This window comes from Callorhinus ursinus, unplaced genomic scaffold (assembly GCF_003265705.2).
Source record: "Callorhinus ursinus isolate GAN/ISIS: 27379988/994484 unplaced genomic scaffold, GSC_fseal_2.0 scaffold83, whole genome shotgun sequence".
In the NCBI taxonomy this organism is placed as follows: domain Eukaryota; kingdom Metazoa; phylum Chordata; class Mammalia; order Carnivora; family Otariidae; genus Callorhinus; species Callorhinus ursinus.
The window spans coordinates 2,078,487-2,106,119 of NW_027397145.1; the positions used below are offsets into that span (position 1 = coordinate 2,078,487).

The 27,633-nt window shown below is 43.0% G+C and overlaps 1 protein-coding gene and 1 long non-coding RNA gene across 2 annotated transcripts in view; one reads left to right on the top strand and one right to left on the bottom strand.

Moving 5' to 3' along the window:
* Positions 1-15,651, top strand: part of ETF1 (eukaryotic translation termination factor 1) — a 29,176-nt gene extending 13,525 nt beyond the window's left edge. The window contains exons 3-11 of the mRNA XM_025852304.2: positions 4,834-5,009; positions 5,533-5,672; positions 8,438-8,576; positions 9,378-9,568; positions 10,621-10,750; positions 11,308-11,463; positions 11,834-11,898; positions 12,705-12,852; positions 13,343-15,651. Coding sequence (XP_025708089.1) covers positions 4,834-5,009; positions 5,533-5,672; positions 8,438-8,576; positions 9,378-9,568; positions 10,621-10,750; positions 11,308-11,463; positions 11,834-11,898; positions 12,705-12,852; positions 13,343-13,425 — 1,228 coding nt within the window. The 3' untranslated portion in view covers positions 13,426-15,651. The remainder of the gene's footprint in view (positions 1-4,833; positions 5,010-5,532; positions 5,673-8,437; positions 8,577-9,377; positions 9,569-10,620; positions 10,751-11,307; positions 11,464-11,833; positions 11,899-12,704; positions 12,853-13,342) is intronic.
* Positions 1-26,930, bottom strand: part of LOC141371654 (uncharacterized) — a 33,501-nt gene extending 6,571 nt beyond the window's left edge. The window contains exons 1-2 of the long non-coding RNA XR_012376750.1: positions 26,785-26,930; positions 25,713-25,933 (exon numbers count right to left, since the gene is read on the bottom strand). This is a non-coding gene — a long non-coding RNA (uncharacterized lncRNA). The remainder of the gene's footprint in view (positions 1-25,712; positions 25,934-26,784) is intronic.
* Between the last annotated feature and the right edge of the window lie 703 nt (positions 26,931-27,633).

Sequence of the window (27,633 nt, forward strand, 5' to 3'; positions counted from 1 at the left end):
AGTTTGCATACGTGTCCAGCAACTCCTGGTGAAAGCTTTACTTCAGTTCCTGGTGGGTTGTTTGGGTTACTTTAAAATGAAATATTCAGCTTCCTTGATTTTATTTTGGTGTTTACACAAACTGGTCTAACAACCTTGATTCGCTTGCCTTGGGGGTAAATGAGCGTTTATTTTGTTTGGAAACTTCTCTGGAAAAACTTTAATCTGCTTCTGTTAAACCCATCGTACCAAAAAAAAAAATCAGGTATTATAAAGTAGCCTCTAAATTTCTAAGGTAGAGGCCATCCATCCACTTAATAACGGTGAATTTAATTAATTAATTTTTTTTTAATAACAGTGAATTTAAAAACTTAAGGTGTTTCCACCACCAACATCCCACGTGGAATAGAAAGAGCCATTAAGGGAAACTAGTGAAAGGTACTTTTTTGAGTATTAATCAAAATTCAAAAGGAGTAAGAGGCCAAAACTAACTTTCAAGTAGTGTTTCAGATTTAGCAACTTATCTACCGTTTTTTTTTGTTTGTTTGTTTTGGTTTTTTTTTGGCAAGCCTACATTTCTGAATTACTTAAGTAGAAACGTATGGCAAGATTTTCTTCTCAGGTGTCTTCAGTACTTTGCATTCTCTAGAATGTTACATGGATCTAAGTGTAAGGTTGGTTGTCCAGCTTTGGTGCTATACAGCAAAGTTGCTTATGAATGCTTATCTGCTTAACCTATCTGCAGTGGAAAGTAAGTAGCTGCTTATTATCTTAAGGTCAGTGCTTTGTCCTCTGCATGATTATCTTGCTTTAAGGATTTCCTTCAGGCATTTTGGGTTCACTGAATTTGTCCCAACATCCTTAGCCTCAAAACTTTCCATCCTTTGGGGTTTGGTGCCTGTTTGCTTCCTGAGCTAAGTGCGCTTCAAACCCTGCTATCCTTGGAGCCCCTTCTCATTCCATTCCCTACTGATTGCCTCTTTGCTAGTTCCATCTCCTAGGAAACTACTCTGTAAATCAGAGCACGTCCACTTTTAAAAACTGAGTCCTTTTGAGAAATAACTCCTTTGGTCCCTAAAGATTCCAAGAACCCGTAGGGTAGAGAAATATATTCAATGTTCTCTTGAGAATTGTTAATCTGAAAACAAGCACAAGCTAGTAAAGTCGGTATTAAAATATATCTGTCTTCTGTTCTTCTGTATTTTCATATCGTGCATGTGCATAAATTGACAGCCCCTGTGTAGAGACAGGTAGGTAGCAGTTAAAATAGAGACCATGTTTGAAGTTAAATTTACTTGCCTAATGTTTCCAGCCCCTCCCAGACCAAACTCCTCTTCTCCTCCTTGAAGTTTGACATAACTCCAGAAAAAATTATCAGAAAGGTTCTTTGGAAATTCCTTTTTAGAAGCCTAGCAAGATAAATTATTGGAAGAATAGCAGTTTGTTACAGTTGGTTGCTTGAAAATAGGATCCAACGAACTCACTGACTGTAAAGAGCGTTTTTCTTTTTTTGTAATAGAAGATACCAGTTTGTTTCATTTGGGAATTCTTTTTCCATCTAGTTCAGAAACTGGAACATGGTCACAGGTAGTATAGTATGTAGAATTTTTTCTTGATACCTTGTCCTGATTTAGAAAAGTTCCTTTTTGTAGTGATACTGTGAACATTAAAATGAAAAACATTTTAGAGAGTGATACCCCTGACTTAATGTGTGTTTGTGTGTGCACGAGCAAGGGATTGTTTTGAAGCAGCTTTGTTTTGTGGTCATTTTGATTGTTTGTGATGCCAAGTGAAGCTGCTCTTCATAAGTCGGCTTGATTCTCTGGTTTGGCTAGAATACTTGCTCCCCTACCCCAGGGGTGGCAGCAGAGCCCATAGCGTACTTTACCATGTGCTGTCATTGATCAGCCTGTATTGAGGAGAGTATCCCCGAAGTTGTGAACTGGCCTTCTGGGTTTTGAATAGAAACCCAACAGAAACAGTGCCAATTTCAGAGATACAAAATAAGCTGACAACCTGAGAATAACTATTTTGATAGTTGGAAGGGCTAGATAGGCAGCTTGTCTGCTTATAGGTAAAACCTGACAAGAGAACCTGTAGGATTTACCACTAGGAGAAAACTTTGAAAGGGCAGGATCTTGTGTAAATGAGGTCCCTTTTTACCACTAATACTGAGGAAAAAAATCTGTGAAATTAATTTTACTGTATAAAATATTAGTTATATGTATAATATAAATTGGCTCAACTTATACTGAAGCTGTTAGATTTGGGGCTATTAATTTCGTATATATGTGTGTTTATAGATTTGATTCTGTTCATATTGCCACTCATTCTGCTTATAAAACTGATAGTCTTTTTAGCATAAAATTAACTTATTGTTAATTTAGTAAACACAAATTAACATTTCTCAGAAAAACCGTTGGCTTTTCTAGTAAGCTGTCAGGTTAAAAGACGAGATTTTTATTTTATTTTATTATTATTTTTTTAAGATGAGATTTTAAAAGGAGTATCCTGTTCTGAGTCTTTACCATAGATTTTATTTAATAACAGCTTTATTGATACACAGTTTTATATACTGTAAAATTATTCCCTTTTTATTTATTTTTTAAGATTTTATTTATTAGAGCATGAGAGGGGGGAGGGTCAGAGGGAGAAGCAGACTCCCCGCCGAGCAAGGAGCCCAATGTGGGGCTTGATCCCCAGACTCCAGGATCATGGATCATGACCTGAGCCAAATGAAGGCAGAGGCTTAACAACTGAGCCACCCAGGAGCCCTTATTTATCTATTTTTCATAGCTCTTTGCCCAACATGGAGCCCAAACTCACAGCTCTGAGATCAAGAGTCACATGCTCCACCAACTGAGCCAGCCAGACACCCCTAATTACAGCCCCCCTCATTTGGGGGCAGGTTGGGGTTTTGCTGCTGTTGTTGTTTAGAAGAATTTATTTAAGTAATCTCTACACCCAGTGTGGGGCTTGAACCTACAACCTCAGTATTAAGAGGTACATGCTCTTCTGACTGAGCCAGCCAGGCACCCTCTTAATTACCCCCTTTTTTAAAGAACACAGTTTACTGGTTTTTCAAGGGTTCTGCAACAATCACCACTATCTAATTTTAGAACATTTTTATCAACCCAGAAAGACCTTCCCCCCCTTCGCTCCCCCATGCCCATTACTAGTCATTCCCCATTCCACCTTGGCAGTCCTGTTCTGCACATTTCGTATAAATGAAACCGTAAAATATGTGGGTTTTTGTGACTGCATCTAGTTGGTATAATGTAAAATGTCCATACTCCATTCCTTTTTATTGCTAAATAATATTCCATTATATGATTATACTGCATTTTGTTACCTGTTTATTAGTTGGACGTAGGGGGTTTTTTTGACTGCTGTTACTAATGCCTCAGTGAACACGAGTTTTTGTGTGTACATATGCACAAGTCTCTGTTTGGTTCCCAGCTTCCAGTCTTTGGAGGATAGACCCAGAAGTGGAATTGCTAGATCACATGGTGATTCTGTTTTATTATGTGAACAATTGCCATGCTGTTGTCCATAATGGCTGTATGATTTAACATTACTACCAGCAAGGCATTGGGTTCTCATATCTCCACATCTTTGCCAACACGTTACTTTGTTTTTTGATAGTAACTATTTTAATGGGTGTGAAGTGGTTTTGTGTTTTGATTTGCATTATTCTAATGATTAGTGATGAGTTGATATGTTTTGATAATGTAGTTTTGTGTGTGCTTCAAGTAGAACTAGAAATACTGAAATGAGATACTGTTAATAAGTATCTTTAGATAATGTAGCTAAAAAAGATGATGTTGGCATCAGTATCAAGGTTAGATAGAGGTTGGTGGCTGCTCAAAAGGGTCTTCCCATATGGCAAGGCCTTGGTAGTAGTACCCTCCATAGTTCAGAATTTGGTCCTCATTTTTAGTTCTCGGAGCTGGAATTTGTTTGAGCACCCAGAATTGACCAGGTCCTCAGTGTATGCTGTGTGTATATATATCTTCTCAGTATCAAAGGTGATCAGTACGTAAAGTACATTTAGAGATACACCTAGAGTGAGTGTGTGATTTCCTAATTGGGATATTTGTGTGAATTCCACACACCTTTCCCATTATCAGATTACTTAGGGTGCTAAATTGATGATTATAAATTTTCATGGTGAGCCTGGAATTTAAAGGGGGAAGGGACTGACAGGATGATAATCAGTTGTTCTTTCACGTAGACTTTGTAAAGACTTGTGCATCATCCTGTGACGACTTCTTCCACTGAAAGAACCACCAGATTCCAGGCCTCTGCCGTGGCCTCTGTCAAATTTCAGCCTGCTGTCACCCGCCTTACGAAAGCTTCTCAGTTTGCCCTTGAAGAATGAGATGTTTCCTGAGCATCCCTTAAAGTGCTGTCTTTTTTTTTACATAGCTAAGATTCATTCAAATAATTGAGTACTGGAGCACCTGGGTGGCTCAGTTGGTTAAGTGTCTGACTTCGGCTTAGGTCATGATCTCAGGGTCCTGGGATGGAGTCCGGCATCAGGTTCCCCACTCCGTGGGGCATCTGCTTATCTTTCTCCCCCTACTGTGTGCTCTCTCTCTCAAATAAATAAATAAAACCTTTAATTTGAGTACAAATACTTGAGTACCTACCATATTTTGAACACGCTTCCCTACCCCGCATACTTTGATTACACTGGTGTAGTTCCTACCTTCCTGGTCACCTAGGGAGTGATCAGTTTCTATTTTAGGGGAATTTCATTAGCTCCCTTTACTAATGGTAAGCATGAATTTAAACTCTTCACTCTTCACTTACGTGGTACTTGAACCTCTAATGTTATTCTTTCTTCCACAGCAATGGCACAAGCATGATATCATTGATCATTCCTCCCAAAGACCAGATTTCACGAGTGGCAAAAATGTTAGCAGATGAATTTGGAACTGCATCTAACATTAAGTCACGAGTAAACCGCCTTTCAGTCCTGGGAGCCATTACATCTGTACAACAAAGACTCAAACTTTATAACAAAGGTAATCTAGAGCTTGAACATTGTCCTCCTCTACTTTGTCTTGGTTATATTTTTCATTTTGATCCTGCCATGATGCTTTTGGTTACTAATGGTTTTTTTCAAACATCTATCAGCAATGTCCCTTTGGCCTTGGAATTTAACCCTTTTTTTTTTAAGTTACTTTTCTTTAAAGTAGTGGTTACTTAAAAAACCTAAATCCTCCCATTTAAAACATCTCAAGAATTTTCAAAATTAGGGAGAGAATTCTGCAGGAAAGATTTACAAATATTTCTGCTTTATTTAAATTAATATCTAAAGGAGCCAGGGACATGGGGCACCTGGCTGGTTCAGTCGGTAGAGCATGTGATTCTTAATCTCCAGGTTGTAAGTTCGAGCCCCATGCTGGATATAGAGATTACTGAAAAGTAAAATCTTGAAAAATAATTCAAAATAAAGGAGCAGGGACAGTAGACTGTTGGAATATTTTCTATTAATTGAGGAAAATTAACTGTGGATTTAAGTAGAGAAATTGTGTTTTTTTGCAGTACCTCCAAATGGCCTGGTTGTTTACTGTGGTACAATTGTAACAGAGGAAGGAAAAGAAAAGAAAGTCAATATTGACTTTGAACCTTTCAAACCAATTAATACGTCATTGTATTTGTGTGACAACAAATTCCATACAGAGGTAAGAAGTTCAAGTGCAGAATATTGTCATCATTCCAGAAAGAAACCGCATACCCATTAGCAGTTATTTCCAATCCTCGCCTCATTCCCATCCCCCAAGATCTCTCTGCTCTAGGCTATGACTGATCTTTACTGTCTTTCTAGATTCGCTTAGGTTGATCATTTCATACAGTGGGTGGCTCTTTGCAACTGTTTTCTTTAACTTAGCATCAGTACTTCATCCCTTTTTATTACCAAATGATACTTGGCTGCATTTTATTTTTCTCTTCATCAGTTGATGGCATTTGTAATGTTTCCACTGTTTGGCTGTTAGGAATAATGCTGCTCTGAACACACATGTATGAGTTTTTGGGTGACCATATGTTTTCTTGGGGAGAGGCAGGTATATGCTTAGGAATGGAATTTCTAGGTAATGTGGTAACTATTTAACCTTTTGAAGAATTGCCAGACTGTTTTCTAAGTCATTGTACCACAAGGCTGGCTGTTTTCAAAAAATAAAAGACTTTACATTTATCATGACACAATGACATAATCATTCAGCATGTTTGAGGGAAGTGCTAAACTGAGGGACGCCTGGGTGGCTCAGTCGTTAGGTGTCTGCCTTTGGCTCAGGTCATGATCCCAGGGGTCCTGGGATTGGGCCCCGCATTGGGCTCCCTGCTCAGCAGGAAGCCTGCTTCTCCCTCTCCCACTCCCCCTGCTTGTGTTCCCTCTCTCGCTCGATCTCTGTCAAATAAATAAATAAAATCTTTAAAAAAAAAAAAGTGCTAAACTGAGTTTGGAGAACTGGTTAGAGGTGAAGACATAATTGCCTAACCAGATCTCCATATCTCCCTATATACCCATGATACTTGGCTGTATTTCTAGCACCCTTAGTAGCTCACAAATTTTAAAATCTTGAGGACTGTAAGAGGTTTTTTTCCCCCCATGAAACTTTTGAGTGACAGAGCTGCCATAAGATAAAATTTAAGGGTGGAAAGGAAGCCTCATTAGAGTGACCTAAATCAGTCAACAGTAGAACAATCAGGAATTCACAGCTGGCTTCTAGTTCAGTCTTTTGCTTTTCATCGACCTAGGGAAAAACCTCTACAGTGGAATTAGAACTGACATTTGTCGACACAGTTTACACAATGGATGATTTCTGCTAACTTGACAGGAAGTCCAATTCCAGTTGGATCTTGGTTTGTTGCATAGATGCTTGAGACTGTTCTCTTTGGCTATCTTGCCAGCCTCCTCTGGCAAAAGCTTCATTGGGAAGGTCTTACCCAGTCCCACTTACCTGTATCTAGTTTCATGAAAGCAGATTTTGAGTCTTGTTAATTTAAATAGTACCTGGTACTCATGTTATCTAGCTTTAACTTATTAAGCTAGCTTCATTCATATTTCTAAACCTTAACTCTTCCAAAGTACTATTTAATCTTGCTAGCTTTGTTTATTTTGGCTTTTAATTGATATGTTGATAACTAGATATGAATGTGACATACTGCACCACACAATTTATGTCCTGTTTAATAGGATAATTACCCATTCTTATGAGGGGTAAGTATTCCCGGATGAGAAGAATTGCTGAAAACCTAAAATCAATCAAGCTACTTAACAGATTGTGATGTAATGTGCGTAACATTCATGTCTTAATGCTAATTATCAGACATGGTATGGTTAAAGATTGATTCTTAATGATTAATCTGCTTTCTGGTCAATTTTTAAAGGAAATTTTCTTCCTTAGTTAAAATGGAATGGGTAGGGATGCCTGGGTTGGCTCAGCCATTAAGTGTCTGCCTTCGGCTCAGGTCATGATCTCAGGGTCCTGGGATCGAGCCCCGCATCGGGCTCCCTGATCGGCGGGAAGCCTGCTTCTCCCTCTCCCACTCCCCCTGCTTGTGTTCCCTCTCTCGCTGTCTCTCTCTCAAATAAATAAATAAAATCTTTTAAAAATAATAATAATAAAATGGAATGGGTATTTCTTAGCTCCAAAAAAGCCTAGCAATTAGTCATTTACCAGGTGCACAGACTCCCATCATGAAAACTCACCCATCTATGTGGGTTCCCAGGACTGTTTAAATATTGGCTCTTTCAGGAGGCAAAACTGTTGGGATATAATTATATGCTAACCCAGGAGGGGTTTCCTCCACAAAAACCTAAATCATTTAGCTATAATAATACCTTTAAAATAAGATTGAGTTTTATATCCTGGTATCATTAAGGAGGCTCAAGACATAGGAGTTAAATGAAACATTTCAAAACTAGATCTTTTTATAGACTTTTTTTCTGGGTTTTTTACTCATGTATTCTACTCTAGAGTTGATTTACAAGATACTCTTTGCTATAATGAATACTGCCTGTTGAAGCTGGGGTTGTACAGAAAGCTTTTGGAGGTTAGGTTTTTTGGGTTTTTTTTCCTTTGAGGTTAGACTTTTAATTTGAATATTATGTTCCATGGATTGTCATCACTCTAAATCAAATCAAGGACTAGAATGGATCTGAACCCTGTATCTCTGGTGGCTTTGTGTTCATGTGTCCAGGTCAGGTTTATTGAAAGGCTTCACATCAGTATTGTTGGTTTTTTCCTGCATCTGGTTCAAAATTGTACATATGGATTACATGTTTATAGCTGAAGTCTAAATTATTCCATAAAATGGCTTTTCTCTCTAAGTATTCATACCATCTTGGGTGGGGTGAAAGCGCTTGTATATGTCCTTTTGGATTTTGTCTTGACCCTAGAAAGGCTTTGGGATTTATTGTGTGGTACTTATGTTTGCTTTCCAGGCTCTTACAGCACTACTTTCAGATGACAGCAAGTTTGGCTTCATTGTAATAGATGGTAGTGGTGCACTTTTTGGCACACTCCAAGGAAACACAAGAGAAGTCCTGCACAAATTCACTGTGGATCTCCCAAAGAAACATGGTAACACAGGAAGAGAATATGAGCCCATTTTCTTTTGTGTCTAGCAATAAGAAAATAAATAGTGCAGTTGACCTTTGAATAGCATGGACGTTAGGGGCACCGACTCAGCTGCACATAACTTTTATTGAAAATCTGCATATAACTTTTGACTCCCCAAAAACTTACCTACTAATAACCTGTTGCTGGGAAGCCATTAACATAAACAGTCGATTAACACATTAGTATGTTATATTGTATTTTGTACTGTATTCTTAAAATAAGTTAGAGAAAATGTTATTAAAATCATATGGAGGAGAAAATACATTTATAGAACTATACTGCATTTATCAAAAAAATTCATATATAAATGGACCTACACAATTCAAACCTTTATTATTTAAGGGTCCACTGCAGGGGTGCCCGACTGGCTCATTTGGTGGAGTATGCAACGCTTCATCTCTGGGTTGTGAGTTCAGGCCCCACTTTGGGAGTAGAGATTACTTTAAAAAAATAAAACTTTTTTTTTTCTTCCTTCTTCCTTTAAGAGGGGGGTCAACTGTATAATGGAGGGGAATAAATCCAGAGGATGGGAAAAACATCATAAAATGACTCATGACTCCTTGGTGCCTGTGGCTCTTCTTTTGATAAAATAATTAGTAGTTACTCTCTAAAAATGCATGTCAGTTTACGCCAAACAGTTAAGAAAATAGTAATTTTTCTCTTTGTCCTTTTGTTGGGTAATGGCATGATTAGTTTTTAATTAGCAAGTTATTTTGTACTTTTTAATGATTGCCCTTTCTCCTCCCACTTTTTGTGTCAAAGGTAGAGGAGGTCAGTCAGCCTTGCGTTTTGCTCGTTTAAGAATGGAAAAGCGACATAACTATGTTCGGAAAGTAGCTGAGACTGCTGTACAGCTGTTTATTTCTGGAGACAAAGTGAATGTGGCTGGTCTTGTTTTAGCTGGATCAGCTGACTTTAAAACTGAACTAAGTCAATCTGATATGTTTGATCAGGTAAGTGTGAAGTCGGTGCTCTGTTAAGTTGCTAGGTGGGAATAAGTGGGTGCACAGTACTGGGATGTACACATCTTTTCTGGTTTTCAAGTGATATATTTCCTGTTTAAAAACCTAACTTTAAAAAACAAAAAACCACCTAGCTCTGAACTGGCAGAATTCAGGGTGTTTAAGAAGCATTCCTCAGGGGTGCCTGGGTGGCTGAATTGGTTAAGTGTCTGCCTTCAACTCAGTTCATGATCCCAAAGTTCTTAAAAAAAAAAAAAAGAAAGAAACATTCCCCCATACTTTTCTGGGTCTTTTTTCTTTTTCAAAACCAACCATTTTTATTTATTTTTTATTTATTTATTTGAGAGAGACCGAGAGAGAGCAGGAGAGCAACCAACTGAGGTGCCCCAACCATTTTTATACAGCATCGTTCTGGTCCTGTGGCAGCTCCTAGTTTAGTGGATTGCCATAATTGGCCTGCAAATGGAGTGTGATTTCAAAGAAACTAGGGGCTAAAAGTTTTTCTGGTCTTTTTCTGATTTATTCCTGGAGGTAAATAAAGCAGTGAAACTGTCAGCAATATGACAGAGCTGATTAGCCTGAAGCATTTAATCCAGAAAGATCTTTTGGTTTATGACATGGGCTCAGACATAAAACTATTCCCAAGGTGCTCTACTGGAGAGGGAGTAGCATTATGGTAGAAGTTTCAGCCAAAAAAGTGGAGTTGTACACTACAAACTTATATGGCTTATATGACAGGGACTAACAGTCCCCCGTTTCCTTAACAAGAAACTCAGTCTTGTTGGTGATTAATGAGATGGCCTCTTACAGGTCTAATTGAATGTATGATATAATTGGCTGGGGAAGTTTACCCTTGACAGTGTTGCTCACTGAGATCTGCTCATGAATAAATTGGGTTCTTTCCCTGTATTCTTCCCCTTAGACTTCAGTGTTCATAATGCTGAGCTTTGCATACCATGAAGAAGTAGTGGTCTTGGTAAAGGTGTTTTGTTGAGGTTCTAATGATGCTTTTTTCTTTTTTTTTTAATGTGTGTGTACGTCAGAGGTTGCAATCAAAAGTTTTAAAATTAGTTGATATTTCCTATGGTGGTGAAAATGGATTCAACCAAGCTATTGAGTTATCTACTGAAGTTCTCTCCAACGTGAAATTCATTCAAGAGAAGAAATTAATAGGTATCAGTGAAATGCAGTTTGTTTACTTATTCTGTGAAAAGTTTTTGTGTATTTGTGTGTACATGATTATATGTATGTAACGATGCTGAAAAGGTAAAAGAGGAAGATTTAGCATTTGTATTAAAAACTTCCTCAGTGAAATCACATTTAATCCTTTAGTCATGAGTTCTTTAGTCATGAGGTCTAATAAAGGTGCTTATATTTCTGTTTTTACCCTTTGGCAATAGGAACCAAACTTCAGTCTCATTTTGCATATTATCCTTTGTAATAGAGTGGTGAATAGAGAGCCCAAATTAAAGATTAAGCTGGCCATTATTTGCCTTTGTTTCTGATTTAATGGAGCACACATACATTTCCAAATGACTGTGTATTTGGCCCAGCCCTTAACCTCTTGAGGGAATTCTGGAGCCTCAACTAGAGTTGTATGGTTTTTCACTGATTTTGGGCACTGAACTCATTTTTGAGTTGATTTTTTTCTCTCGGATTTTGAGCAAGAAAGTCTGTATCTACAAAGGAAACTTTAATATATGTACTTACGGACCTGTTCCTAATCACAGGACGATACTTTGATGAAATCAGCCAGGACACGGGCAAGTACTGTTTTGGAGTTGAAGATACACTAAAGGCTTTAGAAATGGGAGCTGTAGAGATTCTAATAGTCTATGAAAATCTGGATATAATGAGATATGTTCTTCATTGCCAAGGCACAGAAGGTATGAGAATTAGAAAATAAAATAAGATTGCTTTTTGTTAGTGACTTCTGTGTTCTGGAAAGCCGAGGTGAAGATTTGGGGGAGGTGGCTTCAGTCTGCATAAATTGTTTTGCTTGAACTGATAAGTGTCTGCTTAAGACTGTTAAATTTCCTGAGGACAAGAACTCTATCTTGAATGTCTTTGGTGTTTACGTATGGTAGGACCACCGTATCTGGTAGATACTCAGTGCATGAAAACTAATATGTTTATGAAAAGAAGGTTGATAGGAGGAGGTCAGAAGCCCTTTGATCTAACCTGACTTACCTCGTGAGACTTATATCTGTTAGTATATGAGAACCAGGTTAACACATTTTTTCCCCAATACTACAGAGGAGAAAATTCTCTATCTAACTCCAGAACAAGAGAAGGATAAATCTCATTTCACAGATAAAGAGGTATGTGGTTGTTTTTCTAGTTTGCTGATACATGCAAGGAAACATAAATCCATGTTTGAGCACTGGCAGCACAGAGTATCTGCCTCGGGAAACAAATGTCATACTGTTGGCACTTGGGGTGGTGGGGGGCAGCAGGAGGTGATCACCTCTTATCTGCTACATACCAGTCTGACTCCAAGGAAGGAGGCCATGCCATGGTTACGGTGGTTCATTATTTTTAGTAGTCAGGCATTCTCATTCTTGAAATAGTAGAGAAGATTTGACTGACCAGTGCCTCTTCTGCACTGTGAATCTGTGCTTTCTTCACTTACTTGATCAGCTCTTACACTGACACACCTTCTGCAGGTTTAGTTTAAATGCATCACCACAGCTTAAAGTGTCCCCTGCCCAGCATAGATCCCTTAAGGATAGTAGCTTCCTCAAATTGGGAGTTGAAGGACTTTGTTTTTTTACAAGGCTACTCCTAAAGCAGTTCTGGTGTGTCTCTTCTGGGTTGTTAAATGAGTGCTGCCTGGAGACACTTTACAACAGCCCGACTTTAGAAACAACAACAGGACCAGAAGTTGAAAAACTTCTAAGTGTTTGTTGACATTTCATCACTGAACCAGAGCCTGAGGAGGAATGTTATTTGAAATAGAACTTCTGTGCTGTTAGAATGATGTCACGAGAAACCATACTTCATAGAGTTGTACACCCACTTAATGAAAGGAAGAATGAGAATGACAACGGATGGGGAGGATAGGGTCGCTAAGTCTTGATATATCCTGATCCCATTTTTTTCTGTATCTTCATGGCCACCCTTGTAGACAGGACAAGAACATGAGCTGATTGAGAGCATGCCCCTGCTGGAATGGTTTGCTAACAACTATAAAAAATTTGGAGCTACGTTGGAAATTGTCACAGATAAGTCACAAGAAGGATCCCAGTTTGTGAAAGGATTTGGTGGAATTGGAGGTGAGTAGCAAGTAAGGAAAATAAACTTAAGGCCAGGGTCTCAAGCCAAAGCTTTTCCTGGCTATCCCAAAGTCAAGTTACTTCAGGCAAAGGTGTGCATATCCTCCACCAAGCAAGGAGGTTGAGGCAACACATGGTTGCAGCTTCATTGGTTGGGACCGTTTTTAAAGATTTGTTTATTTGAGAGAGAGGAGAGCGTGTGCACATGGTGGGGAGGGGCAGAGGGAAATGGAAGGACAAACCCAGGCAGACCCTGTGCTGAGCGCAGAGCCTGACACAGGGCTCAGTCCACCACCTGGAGATCACAACCTGACCCGAGCCGAAACCAAGAGTCAGATGCCCATCCGACTGTTCCACCCAGGCACCCCCTGGTTAGGACCATTTTCTATTACCATCTCTTTGTTTTCTGTAATTCTGCAAATTCCTTATTGAAGTGAACCTTCCCCATCCCATAAACACAGGTGATTTACTCTTTGATTTGCTTCCCCAGGTATCTTGCGGTACCGAGTAGATTTCCAGGGAATGGAATACCAAGGAGGAGATGATGAATTTTTTGACCTTGATGACTACTAGGTAGTCGACATGGGTCCGGCAAAACGTGCCTCACCCTCCAGCATCCAACCCAAGGAGCATACCCATGGTGGAATCCAAACAGATCCCTGCCTTACAATTGGAACATTTCCAGAACTTAATCCATGAGCATTGGATATTGAAAAGAAAACCGAAACAAAACCAGACCCAACCCTACACTTTGGTTTGTCATGGTGTCAGCGCAGCAGCCTACAACTAAGTTCCTAAAATGCCACTTTGGACTAATTTAAAAAAGAATCCCAGTTTTTACTTTTACTCGATGGTGAAATTGGTTGCTCTTGTATTTTATGAAAAAAAATGATTTTTTTAACCTTCATACATAGAATCAAAAATACTTTAACTGCTGTAAACCTTCAAAAGTTAATAGAAATGAGATCATACTGGTTTGTTTCTTATTTTGATTGGAGAAAAATTAAATTGCTGCATTTCGCAGTGACCCATTTACATGGCATTCTCAGCTTAGACTGCATAAGAAGAAATACACGCGGTGAAATGTCGGAACCATTTCTCTCTCGGTCTCTGTTTAATGTTGAAAGGGTGAGCTAATAGGAGGCAATTTCAACTTCACTCCCTCACACTACTTCTCCCCCTCCAGCCTGTCAGTTTCAAGGATGCAAACTGCATTGCAAAGTCAAACTGACATACGAAGCATTTGGGCCAAGTGCACGGTTTCCTTCCATCTGTTTTGCAGGCGCATTTGTGCCCGGGGTTTGGGAACCCTTAGCATCACTTGCATTGACAGGGGTCCCCATAATCTTAGCCTACTAGAAACCAGTTTGGGATGGATATGATGGGGCTTCTGTGCTCTTGCTGGGATTGGGAGAAATAAAACATGCAATTTAAGTGGACACAAAGAAATTTAATATTTTATTTTGCTTGGGTCTGTCCTTGGTAAAAGGGAGGTGGTCGTGTTTTCCTTGTGTTGGATGGCATGAGATTATGTGAATGTTTTGATTTTTTAAAAATGAACTGCAAGGTTTTTCACAGGAACGACTGACATGTATGACTGTGCATGTAATTATAAACCCCTGACCTCCTGGTGGGGTTGGAGCATCTGTTTCAAATATGGGACTTACAAGCACCTCTCATATGAGAAATTATGGGAGGAGGGTAGGGAGGGCAGGGGTGGGAAGGGATGGGACACAGCTTCTGGCACCAAGGACTTAACTATGGTGGATCCAAAAGTGGGCCTGAAAACCTGAAGCTTATGCTTCACAGCTGGGCTCTACGTGGGACTTGACCCCAGCTGACATGCAAGGTCATGGTGTGCCCGAGGTGGTGACAGTGAATAAAGTGTATAGGATGTGCCCAGTGGTAGCAATGAAAAAAAGTATACCAAATGGACTTTGAAGGACCAAAGGTTTTAAAAGTCAATTGGTATCATTCCCACACTGATAGGGTAGTGGGGTGCATTTGGTTTTCAAATTGGGTACTTTTAACACTTTAGTGCCTGACTGCTGTTCTTCACTGACTTGACTCAGTTACTCGTAGCTTTATTGGTCTGAACCAGCTCCTTGTTCCCAGGTTGCAGACCTGCCTATCGTTCCAATAATCCTGTTTCACTTGAATGAAGGGAGTATGTCTTAACTGTAAAGCTTCTGGTTCTCACACTGTACTCTAAGGTCCAACTGACTGTCTTTCAATGTATAACCTGATGTCTCAACCCCCAGTGAGAAGAGTCAATTCTTTGGTATTCACCAACGTGGGTGGCTTCACCGGAACAGGCTTTTGCTTTGGGCTCTGCTGTTTGTTTGCAGAACACCCAAGAGCGAGCAAACATGCTCTCTTCACAGCAGTACCTTAGGGTTTTGCCATTGTAAATGGGTCTAATGTGATATGACAAGACCAGAGCAATTGGATGTAAATTTACATTTTTGAATATGCTTGTTGTTTCACATGATACATTTAGGGTATGCAGCTCCTTTTGTAGTTTTTATTTTTACTATTTAAGTTTGGAAATGATGCCAAATTTTGTATTTCTTTAATCAATGTGTTCTCTTTGGTGATATATATTGCATTATATATTGATGTGTGTATCAATATATACTGATATGTATTACACTTACACATACAAACACGTAAATAAGAGGGGGTGAAAACCGTAGCCTTTGCATTCTCTATAGCCTCTACAGAGAGATCCTAAGCAGCGAAATCTTGGTGTTGTGATGTACAGAAATGGAGAAGAGTATTAAACCATATTTAAGAATACACTTTGTGTGCTTGAGATTCTTTAGGATTGTTCCCTGGCGAGGTCTGAACCACAGAAAGAGTATGAGTGAGCTCTCCAAGGTGTGTGTTAAGTTTAGTTAATTAGCTCATAACTTTTCAAGCCTTAGATTTTAGTTGTCTTTGTTACATTTGCCTATGGAAAGGTATATGCAAAAGATGCCTGAGGTCATGATCCCAAAGTCAACATCAGAAGGAGGTTCACGTTGCTGGGGCGAGACTAATTTGTAGCTTCCCAGATTCCACATGTGCACCAAACGGAAACCTGCCCCTTCTTTAAAAAGCTGTTTCGAGTATGTTATCCCATGTAACTCAAGATTTCATGGAGGTAGATGGTGTGCCCATTTTACATGAAACAGGCCAGAGGAGATGAAGCAGCAGCTCTGCAGTGGTAAAGTCAGGTTTTACTCCGGCCTAATTCCACAGTTGATCCTTTTTCTACATCTGGTTACCTTTGGGTGGTCCAGATGGAAGAGCAGAAGCTAAGCCTCCTTTGTTCTCCCATACCTGGTATACTGGGTAGGAGAGTAATAACCTCATCCAAGAGCAAGCCTTCCAGGTTGGGTCAAGAGAAGAGAATTGCGTTTGCAAATTTTAATTTGCTTTTCCCAAAGATTGAAGTGCTTAGAGTTCCTATTTGGGTGTTTTCGGGAGCCTAGTTAAAAAACCAAGGTGTGATGCATGACTTCCTTTCTCCCTATTTAAGGAAATGTATCTCACAAAATTGACCAGTAATGCTGCCAGATTTAGATGATAGCCTGCCAGATAGATGATAACCCAGTCACCCTCTGGGAAGGGGCAGACTTGCCTGTGCATGGTGGAGGTATATAATTTTCCTCCTAATGGCATCCCTACGTGCTGTTTGAAGTCAAAAGTTGGAAGGCAGCACACTAGTGCTGGGTATGTGGGCTGTTGTGTTTGCCTGTCTGGGCCTGCAGCGCTTGCCATCTTTTGTTCTCTGGCTTCGGTTCTCATGCCGTGACGCTCCCAGACCGGCACACTGGATTGAGGGCTGAGTGCCAAGGTGGAATTTAAGCTTCATGCCAGCTTCTCCCTTGTTGCCAATTTGAGTGAGCGCCTGCTGGGACTCCCACCCGCCAAGTCCCACCCTGGTAGGACTCTGCCTCCAGGGACATAGGAAATGACCAGCCAAGGGGTTTAGAAGCATTGGATGCCAAAGTTGCTGAGGACATAGCTGAACAACAGGAACTAGAGGTACATGTGAAAACAATTCACCTCCAGGGTTCTTTTATAATCAACTCTAAACCCTGTCTGGGAATGCTGTTCCAGGTATAATCTAAAATTGCTTGGCAGGCTCATTGTGGGGCTTAGTCCATTTAGAGCCCAGGTCAGAGGTGCCTGAGTGGCTGAGTCGGTTAAGCGTCTGCCTTCGGCTCAGGTCATGGTCCCAGAGTCCTGGGATCGAGCCCTGCATCGGGCTCCCTGCTCAATGGGAAACCTGCTTCTCCCTCTCCCACTCCCCCTGTTTGTGTTTCTGCTCTCACTATATCTCTGTCGAATAAAATTAAAAAAAAAAAAAAAAGCCAGATCAAAGAGTCACCTCTTAGGACAAACACCTTTGGTTCTGGCTCTGCATGAGTTGGCCTTCTGATTTCAGGTAAGTCCCTATTCCTCAGTTGCCCCCCCAGGGTAAGGAAGTCTGTGAATCTAAAGAATCTTTCCAGCCTTAATGCTATCAGGGTAGCATTATGGTGAACAAATCTGTCTTGTGACTGGGATAGAAATCTTGGCTGTCAGTGACACTTTGGCAAGTTATTTTAATGTCTCTGAACAGCAATTTCCCTACCTGTAATAATGCCTACTCCATAAGGATTAAGGATTAAATGCAGTAAGCATGTGAAATGCGTAATACAGTGCCTGGCACTTTGCAAGGGTTCAGATGAGAGCTGCTCTGATGGTCCTGCACTACCAGCCTTGGTCCTCCAGAAGTAGCCAGGGTGAGTTTGCGCTGGCAACCACGAGGTGGTGCTAGAGTTAAGGATACTGGCTGTGGAATAAATTAGTTGCTTCTGGTGGGGAGATTTCTGACAAGCATTTAGAGGTGCCTGGGACAGCCTGCTTACCCTTAAAATTTCAAGAAATGGAGAGGGCAAACTACTAACAGATGTAGGGATGACTGAACATCAAGGAGAACCCAGGAGTCTCAATCTGGGCTTTGAGCTACCCATTTGTAATATAACTACAATCACCAACATGGGTTGAATAGTTACCAGACACAAGTGCTGTGTCACAAGCAACATCTCATTTAATCCTTAGAAAAACAGTGAGATGGATACTGTTTTATATCTGCCCAAGTTCATAAGCTACTAAGTGACAAAATCTGGAACTCAAAGACAAGTCTATTTGGTTACAAAGCCAACTTAAATGCAGGTCATTCCTCGCTCAAGAAGGGAGAGAACAATTGCCGGTACTGCTAAGAAGATAGGTGGACTCACCTCACCAACCCTTGTGCTTTCAGGGACAACCAACAGCTCAGATTCATCTGGAAGGCACCCATCTAGCAATTCTATCCTTCCCCCAACACATACAAGTTTTGACTGGTCAACCAGCACAACCACAGTGGAGGATGGATAAAAGGAGCTTCCTTGGACTCTGTAGAAGATCCCTATAACTAATTCAACATCTTCAAAGAAGAATGTACACACAAAATGGAATTTCTCAGAGACTGGGGGATCTGCCCCTGCTCTTAATATATCATCAGCAGGACAATTAAAGGAACTGGGGGGCGCCTGGGTGGCTCAGTCATTAAGCGTCTGCCTTCGGCTCAGGTCATGATCCCAGGGTCCTGGGATCAAGCCCCGCATCGGGCTCTCTGCTCAGCGGGAAGCCTGCTTCTCCCTCTCCCACTCCCCCTGCTTGTGTTCCCTCTCTCGCTGTCTCTCTGTCAAATAAATAAATAAAATCTTAAAAAAAAATAAAGGAATTGGAATGTGGACTCTAGATAAAAGTACTGTATCAATGTTAAATCTCCTGAATTTGATTACTGTGGTTATGTAAGAGAATATCTTTTTTCTTAGAAAATATACATTGAAGTATCAAGGGTTTATAATAAGACCTATTCATTAAGGAAAATTATGAAATTTCAGAAATAGAGAAGTAAAACTGCATTATTTAACTATCTAACAGTTTAGAATCATCATGAACATCCATTATAGAACAGTGTGATAATGAGTATTTAGGTTTGAACTGGTTCACAAGGTATTTAAAACAAAACTTTGGTTTAAATCTTCAGTCAAGTTTGGTTTTCACTCAGGATTTGGGTTTGACTCAGAGGTCATCATTTAGAAGTTAGCTCTGCCACAGTGTTTACAGCTCAGGAGAAAAAATCCTTATCCAGTCAGCCAGTGGGGCCGAGGGACTGTGCCTGGGAGTTGGGCCCAGATTGGAAAGAAGAGAGCAGAGGCAGGGCCAAGAGAAGAGCTGCTGTCACATGCCTCAGAGATAAAATCACTGTGGGGTTGGGGGGACCTGACTGGCTCAGTCAGTAGAGCATGCAACTCTTGATCTCTGGGTTGAGTTCAAGCCCCACGTTAGGTGTAATCTCTACAGATTACTCAAAAAAAAAATTTTTTTTTTAAAAATCACTTTGGGGTTGGTCTGGTGCTGGGTGGATGAGATGAGGCCGTGTTAAGTACAGGGCTTCTTGGGGCGCCCTTGACCCCTAGCTTAGTGAGCAAACCCAGGGATGATGGGAAGGAGGCAGAGCTCTACCTGGGAGCCTAGAGCCCATTCTCACTCTAGTCTTTTGTCTACAGTCACACCCTTATACAGCTCTTCTGTTGCCCCATACTTTCACTTCTTAAGGAATCAGAATTTTAGTATTTGAAGGGGACCTTGTTACTTCAATCCCCTATTAAAAAGAGAAGAAAGCTGAAGCCCAGAGACAACATAATGACCTGTCATGCTTGTGTGGCAAATTAGCAAAGCCAACATGAACACCTGATGTTACAGCTCGAAATTCTTTGCTCTTAACACATGGATCGTCTTGTTATTCCTCATCAAAACTCCATTCTCCCCCTTGTTAGGGATGAGAAAAGGGAGGATCAGAGAGTGAGTGGTTTGACGCAAAGACAGAGCTGGGAGGGGAAACGTGGCCAACTTCCAGGTGGGGTTATGAAAGCTGTTTTGAAGTCACTTCCCTGTGAGTCAGGGTTGGCTTGAGTGGGTAGATTAACTTGCTTCTCCAGCCCCCAGGGTTCCAAATTAGCCCAATCTAGGTTTCCCTGTCAGACTTCCAGCTCTTCCACTCTGCTGAGATACCCTGGGCTCAGCCCCTTCTGCTCAGTTCTCCATCCCCAAAGGAAACGTAGAGGGCAAGCCCATTTCCCAGGGAAGCCTGGAGACCAGGAAAGGAGGGTGGAAACTTCAGAGAGAGGCTCTCAGAGGAATGACAAGGATCTTCTAAGGTAAAGGCAAAGATTCAGGGATATTCTGCTACATGGAGGAAGGTAGATGGGAGATGGGAGCTGGGTTTAAGAAGGAGAAATAACCAGGGTGTGATGTGGGGACACATGCCCCATGTTACATGGCCATCCAGAGCCATGTACATTCTCAGCCCAGGCTCCCCAAGGGGTGGGATGGACCAACCACCTCATGACACAACCCCCACTGAAAGGCCTTCAGAAGAGGACTCTATCCGTAATAGGGCAGGATGTCATCTAGTCACCTAGGGAAGAGGAGGTGAAATTCCTTTAAAGTTGCATTTCTGTGCTCAAGCAGAGGCCCTCCCTTGCACCCCTGTCAAACTCTGATTCTGAAGATAGGTAGAACAGAAGGAAGGGGCTTTGCCCCTCCCTGGGCAGCTCAGCAGAAGCCCTCAGAAACCCAGTCTCCTCAGCTTTCTGTTCCCACAGTCCACTGCCACCCCTATTCCTTAAATTAGATTTGGGTTAACCCCGGTCTTATTCTTTCATTTAAGCATTTACAGACATTTCTTGTGTGCTGGGCCTGTGCAAGATGTTGGGATACAGTGGTGAACAACGCAGGTACTATCCCTGCCCTCCAGGAGCAGAGGCAGTTAGCAAGGAATGACAGAGTGACTAGTGTTAGAGGGGAAGCGATGGGCAGGGTGGCTCCTACTTCATCTGGGAGTGCCTGACCTGCCTGGTAAGCAGGGGGGGTAGCCTGGAGAGATGAGAAGTTTGGAGAGGCAGAAGGGTTGGTCCTGTCTTGATTCAAAGACCAGGATGCCACTTAGATTTCAGAACACTGATTTTATTCACCATGCTATCATTTTTATTGTTGTTTACTTACAGCTTTATTGAGGTATAATTTACAAACTATAAAGTTCACTCACTGTAAGTATAGTTTAGTGATTCTTTGGAATAAATTTGTACAGTTGTGCAAACACAATCCAGCATCCATCGCCCCAAAAGGCTTTTGTGCCCTTCTGCAATCAATCCGGCTTCCACTCCCAGCCCTAGCCAACCACTGATCTGCTGTCTCCCTAGTTTGCCTTTCCTAGAAACTCTGTATTACTAGACTAGTACAACATGTAGTCTTTTACATGGTCACACTTTATTTGATTTAGCTCCTTTCATTTTTAGTATATGTGCTGCTGAAGTTTTAAATGAACTTTTTAGATATGTCCGTATTGTTGCATGTTTGCTTCTTTTTATTGTTGAAGAGTCTGATACATTAAGAAATACATATTTGGTCTCTGTCCCCAGCTCCTGGCACACAGCTCCTAAAACCCTTGGAATCTCCACAGTGATAAGAGTGCATTTCATATGCTAATAAGATGACTGGTGTGGCTGGGTGCCCCTACATAGCTTCAGAATGGCGCCAGGTTGCCAGAAAGGCCTAATCAAGTCTTGGAACGTTCAGCCCCACTTGGAAGAGAGAAGGTCTGGAGGTTAAGTTAATCACCAATGGCCAATGATTTAATCAACAGTGTCTGCATAGTGGTGATTCCATTAAAACCCCTAATTATGGGGTTCAGAGAACTTCCAGGTTGGTGAACACACTGAAGCACTGGGAGGGCTCCCTGTAATTCCATATGAATTTGAGGATCAGCTTTTTCATTTCTGCAAAAAAGACCGCTGGAATTTCAATACAGATTGCACTGAATCTATAGATTGTTTTGGGTAGTGTTGCCATATTAACGATATAAGTCGTCCAATCCACAAATATGTATGTCTTTCCGTTTATTTAGGTCTTTAGTTTCCTTCAACTGTGTACAAAACTTTCACTTCCTTGTTTAAGTTTATTCCTAGGTATTTTATTCTTTTGAGTGCTTCTATAAATAGAATTGTTTTCTTAATTTCCTTTTTGGATTGTTCATTGCTGCTGTCATTCTGGTTTTCATTTGCATTTCTCTGATGACTAATAATGTTGAGCATCTTTTCATGTGCTTATTAGCCATTCGTATAGCTCTTTTGGCAGAATGTAATCTTTCATTCTTTTTTTTTTTCTCTAGACCTGTTTATTCTAATGTTTCGTTATAACTGAAACAGTTGACACACAACGTTACATTAGCTTCCGATGTACAACATAGTGATTGGACAACTCTATAATTATACTATGCTCACTACAAGCAAAGCTACCATCCTAATCTTTCATTCTTTTTTCTTTTTTGAGAGAAGAAGGGGAAGGGGTGGAGAGAGAGAGGGAGGGAGAGAAAGAATATATATATTTTTTAAGATTTTATTTTTTATTTATTTATTTGACAGAGAGAGACACAGCGAGAGAGGGAACACAAGCAGGGGGAGTGGGAGAGGGAGAAGCAGGCTTCCCGCGGAGCAGGGAGCCCGATGCGGGGCTCGATCCCAGGACCCTGGGACTATGACCTGAGCCAAAGGCAGACGCTTAACGACTGAGCCACCCAGGGGCCCTGGGAGAGAAAGAATCTTAAGCAGGCTCCATACCCAGCACGGAGCCTGACGCAGGGCGCCATCTCACGACCCTGAGATTATGACCTGAGCTGAAATCAAGAGCTGAATGCTTGGTATGTGCTATGGTGAATGCTGTGTATTCTGTAAGACCGATGAATCACAGACCTGTACCCCTGAAACAAATAATACATTATATGTTAATTTAAAAAATTAATTTTAAAATTAAAAAAAAGAGTTGAATGCTTAACCGACTGAGCCACCCAAGCGGCCCTAATCTTTCATTCTTAATCTCCAACTCTGCATCTCCACGAGTGGAGACAGGGGGAGTCCCTTTGTCTCTCAGATACCCTTCTTCTTCACTTCTTCCCATTCGCTTTATTTTCAAAAAGTACCTAACAGGTAAGGAGGCAGCACAGGTCAGGGAGTTAAGACCACAGGGACTGGAACCAGATGACTGTGTCCCACTCTGCCACTCACTAACTACATGACCTTGGACATAATTTAACTCAACCCTAGTTAACTTCTCTTTCACCTCCTTCAAGTTTAACATAGGGTATTTTGTTAAATAAACTGTTTGTTCCATTTGTTACATAAAATAAGTGCCTACCCCCAGCCAAGCATTGTCCTAGACCCTACATTAAAGTCAGGAGCAAAAGATACACAACTGCCATCCCAGTGGGCTTCCAGGCTAGTGGGTCACTCCAAGGAATGTGAAATTCCTATTACAATTAACACTTGAAAGAGGGCCACATATGACAATCTGTTGCACAGAAGTCTGACCTGACCAGAGAGCCCAGAGAAAGCTTTTCTAAAAACAATCATTCTTGAACTGAGCATAAAGGTGTTAACTAGGCAAAGAAGAGGAGCATCCCAACACTTGGGAGGTGGAGGAGAGTACAGTTGAGGAGGTAGGAGAAGAGCAGTCTGGAAGAAGCTCAGAGAATGAAGGAGGAGTGCAACAGAAGATGAAACTACAAGAGAGGCCAGCAAGCACAGAACAGGCTAAGCTTCAAGGCCTTGCTGAGAACTTGAAATTTTATTCTGAAGATTATGAAAAGCCACTCAGGTGTTTCAGGCAGGAGGATGACAATTCAGATTTTTGAAATCTGTTTCATATTTGAGAAGAGAGTGTGGGGCTGAGTCTTGAAGCACTGGAACACTTAACATCCAAGTAGAACACTGTTTATCAAGCCATGAAAAAGAGGGCTTCAAGAAGAGATGATCACATACAAGTCAAATGCGGCTGAAAATTACTGAAGTAAGATGAGGACTAAAAAAATCTACTGGGTTCAGAAATAAGAGGTTCCTGGTAACATCTAGGAGCCCCCAAACACCACCGCTCAGCCTCCAGAACCTGTCTGCCATTTCCAGAGCCCATGGCCGCTGCCTCAGGACCACTGCCTGACCCAGCCAGGACCCTCTGGCAGATCAGAGCAGGTCTTTCTCATTAAGTTTCTTAGGAGGATTCCCTGGCAGCTCTCCTGGCTGGCTGCACTAGCTGTGTCATGGGGTGAGGCCAGTTCAACCATGTCTGCCACCTCATCTAACCATCTCACCCATCTTACTGTTTGGGAGCCAGATGTACCTACTGGCTGCCAGCATAAGGGCAGCCTCTTGCCATGGCTAAGCACCACTCTGAAGTCAGACACCAATTCCTATCACAGCTCTACCACATATCAAGATCTTGGTAAAAGATACTTACATGGCTGGAGCTGTTTTCCAACCTGTAAAACACTGTGATTAAATGTGAGACTAAAGCATGTACCAAGTACTCCACAAACAGCATTGGCTATCATAGGTTCATATTCATTCAATAATTGTTTATGATGCCAGGCAATGGGGGCTGTCGTCATCAACAAGAGAGACACCATCCATGTCAACAAAGAGTGCCCAATCTAGTGAGGAACCCAGTCAAGTAAAACTTCGATGCTTTGATGAGAAAGGCACAGACAGGGCACTGGGAGGATTGGGTGGTGGGGACACTAAAAATCGCACCCAACCCAGTCTTGGTAAGGGAGGGTTTGGTTTTCCCTTTGGCAAGATCACCTGTTACAGCATGAAGAGGGGGCTGGTGCCACTGACAAGAGGTTTAGTTCTTGTGCTTAAAGATAATATAACTTGGTTGAGAAAGCAAGGGGAGGAAAACGAGAACAAAAATGCATAGAAATACCAGGCAACCATCATACTGCAAAAAGTTTCAGCTTATCAATTCCCAGGTTCCAAATATTCCCACCTTAAAGAGGGCCAAAAGCCAGGCCCTAGGGCCACCGTAGTAATCTACCTCTCTCAAAGCAGTGAGCAGCCCAGGATCCCTACTGATTCACAGGGCTTTCTGAGGCTGAAAGCCCTTTCACCCAGAATAGAACACAAGGCCTGCCCAGCAGAGGCCTGGGGTTCCTGCAAACTCTGTAGCTAGAGAGAAGGCTGTTGGAGCTCCCTGGCTTCTCTCAGGCCTTCCCCCTCTGCTAGGTTCAGCTATAAATAGCTTGCTGGTTTCCAGCAGGGGATCTCCCAGCCCTGCAAGAAGCAAGCTCCGCCTTCTCACCCTGTGCTGCCCTCAGCCTGGAGCAGAAGTGGGTGGTGGCTGGCAAGGGGAAGGAGAGGAGGGGAGGGCAGGAACCAGCACCACAGAGAAGCTGGCCTCTGGACTACATTACCCACAATCCTAGACAGTGGTTGGGAAGAGGAGGCTGCTGGGGGCCTGCAGCCTTAGATGGGAAAACAAGGCCAGAGGAATCTAAGGCCCTGGGTATGCAGCCCAGGCCCTGAAACCCAGTTTGTTGTTTTTTGTTTTTTGGGTTTTTCCCCAAAATCTAAGCCCTAAACCCTCGTCCTGGACCTTAGAGATCCTCTCCTCTCCATGCATCCAGTTCACAGGCACTCAGCCTACCTGGAGTCAGGGAGACCAACAAAGCTCATTATCCTTTAACCTCATTCAGTGCGCGTGTGTGTGCGCGCGCGCGTGCGCGAGCATGAGCAAGCATAAGCGTGTGTGTGTGTGTGAGTGAGCAAGCAAGCACGCACGCATATACACATGTGAACAACCAAGAAACTGGAAGCCTGTGACGGATGAAGCCCAAAGGTTGCTTGGCGCTAGAAGTCCCTTCTGGGGCATATTCCCTGACTGAGTCTCAAGCTCTGAAATTTTCTTTCCCTGCCTCACCTGAGGCAGAACAATCAGGGGCTCACCGGTCGGTCCAGAAGAAAGCCTGTATGGTGATGACATGTTGCACTTCTGGAAGAGCTGGGGGGTGGGAGTTCAGGAGCTGCTGCTGGTTTGGTCTGCTGAGGTCTGGTCCCTCTCTCTGACCTTTGCTCATCACCAGGCAGACAGATCAGGGTAACGTGGCTGGGTCAGGTTTAAGTCCCTGGAGGTGTTGCAGGGAAGGCCTGTAAGGACTTGCCGGTTCCTGCAGTGGATAAACCAGAGTTGTCAGGCTGAACAACGGGGGCCATCCAGGGCGGTGGGGGCACTGCTCCAGACCTCAGCCCCACTGCAGGTGTACACCTGCCCCAGCTCTGGCTCCCCCCACACCATCCCTCCAACCTTCCCTGCAGAGTCAAACTATTTATGTAGAGTTCTGGGGCTCAAGAAACTCCACACCACAGGGAGCACAGCGTGTTGGGAGCCAGACCCACAGTCAGGGACCCTTGTCCATGGTGAAACGGCACTGGGGTCTAAAACGGAGTCCTTTCCCTCTTTCTCCTCACCCAGCTATAACTCTCTCACTGCGCTAGGCACCAGGAATGCAAAGATGAGTGAGATCAAACAGCAGCCTCAATAAATAAATGGTGTACAATACTGTGTTATTACACATAACATGCCTCGGAGTTGGGGGTGGGAAGGATTTCCAGATGGCCAACATGTCTCAACCAAGTAAAGGATGCGTAGCAGTTCTACCAGAATGGTGTGGGAAGGGCATTCCAGGCAGAGCGACCGCTCGAGTAAAGGCAGGAAGACACGCAAGAAATAGCAAGGAGGGAGGAAAGGACAAATACCAAACAGCCTCTTGCAACCACAAGCGGAGCAGCAAGGGAGGAGGCGCAGGCCCTCACACCAGGGTGAGGAGTTTGAGCTTCAGGCCCTGGGCTGGGAGCCGCGGAGGGTTCTCCAGCAAGGTGTGCTGTGTTCAGAAATGGGGGAGAACAGAGAAGCAAAAAAATGAAACCGGTGGGGCTGGTGGGAACCTCAGCCCTTCTGGGGACGGAGGAAGGCACGTTGCCTACATGCAGACTCCCAAGTCCGCCTGTCCGCGTTTACCTCAGCCAGGCCCGGCCGCGAGGAGGCCAGGCCGCGCGTTCCCAGCGCCGCCGGCCGCCCCCTCCTTGGCAGCGGGTCCCCTGGCCGCTGGCTCCCGCCCACAGCCGCCCGCGGGCCGTCTGCCAGACGCGCCGGGAAGGAAGCGCCTTGTATGGGCCTCAGACAGGGAGGAAGCGCCTTGTAGGGCCCAGGGAGGAAGCGCCAAACATGGCGAAGAGCGGCCAGGGGGCGGGCCGGGGGCGGGCCGTGCGCCCGGAATGGAGGCCGTTTCCGGCGCCGCGCCGCACCACCCCCACCGCGCGCCGGGCCGCCCGGCCCCTCCCTGGCGGTGGCCCGCGCCCCCCGCGCTCCCCTCCTCCTCCACCCCATCCTCGGGCGCGGGCCAGAGGAATGGGGGAGCCGCAGGGGACTCTCGGGGGCCGGCGCGGCGGGCGATCCAGCCCGGCTTAGACGCCTGGCCGAGCTGAGTTGGAGTCCCAGTTCCGCCGTGCACTGGCTCTGTGACCTTGGGTAAAGCGGATTCGTCTCTGATCCTCAGTTTCCTCTACCAAAATGAGAGGATTCCCGTTAAGCACCTCCTCGAGCGAGCACGGCCCTCACTGGCAGTTCTGTCCCCCTAACAATTGAAGGGGTGGGGGAGGGGGGCCGGTTTTTCCAGTCACCTGCTGCCTATGTCCCTTAAGCCTCTCCCCAGCCAACTCCTGGGGACCTGGATGAAGGGCTGTATGGGAGGTGCCGGCATCGGAAGAGAGCTTTCCAGAAGAAAATAGGGCAACTTTAAGGTCTAGTTTTCCCTTGGTGTCTGTGAGGTTCACATAGGGTTCCAATCCCCGCTTCTCCCCTTACCAA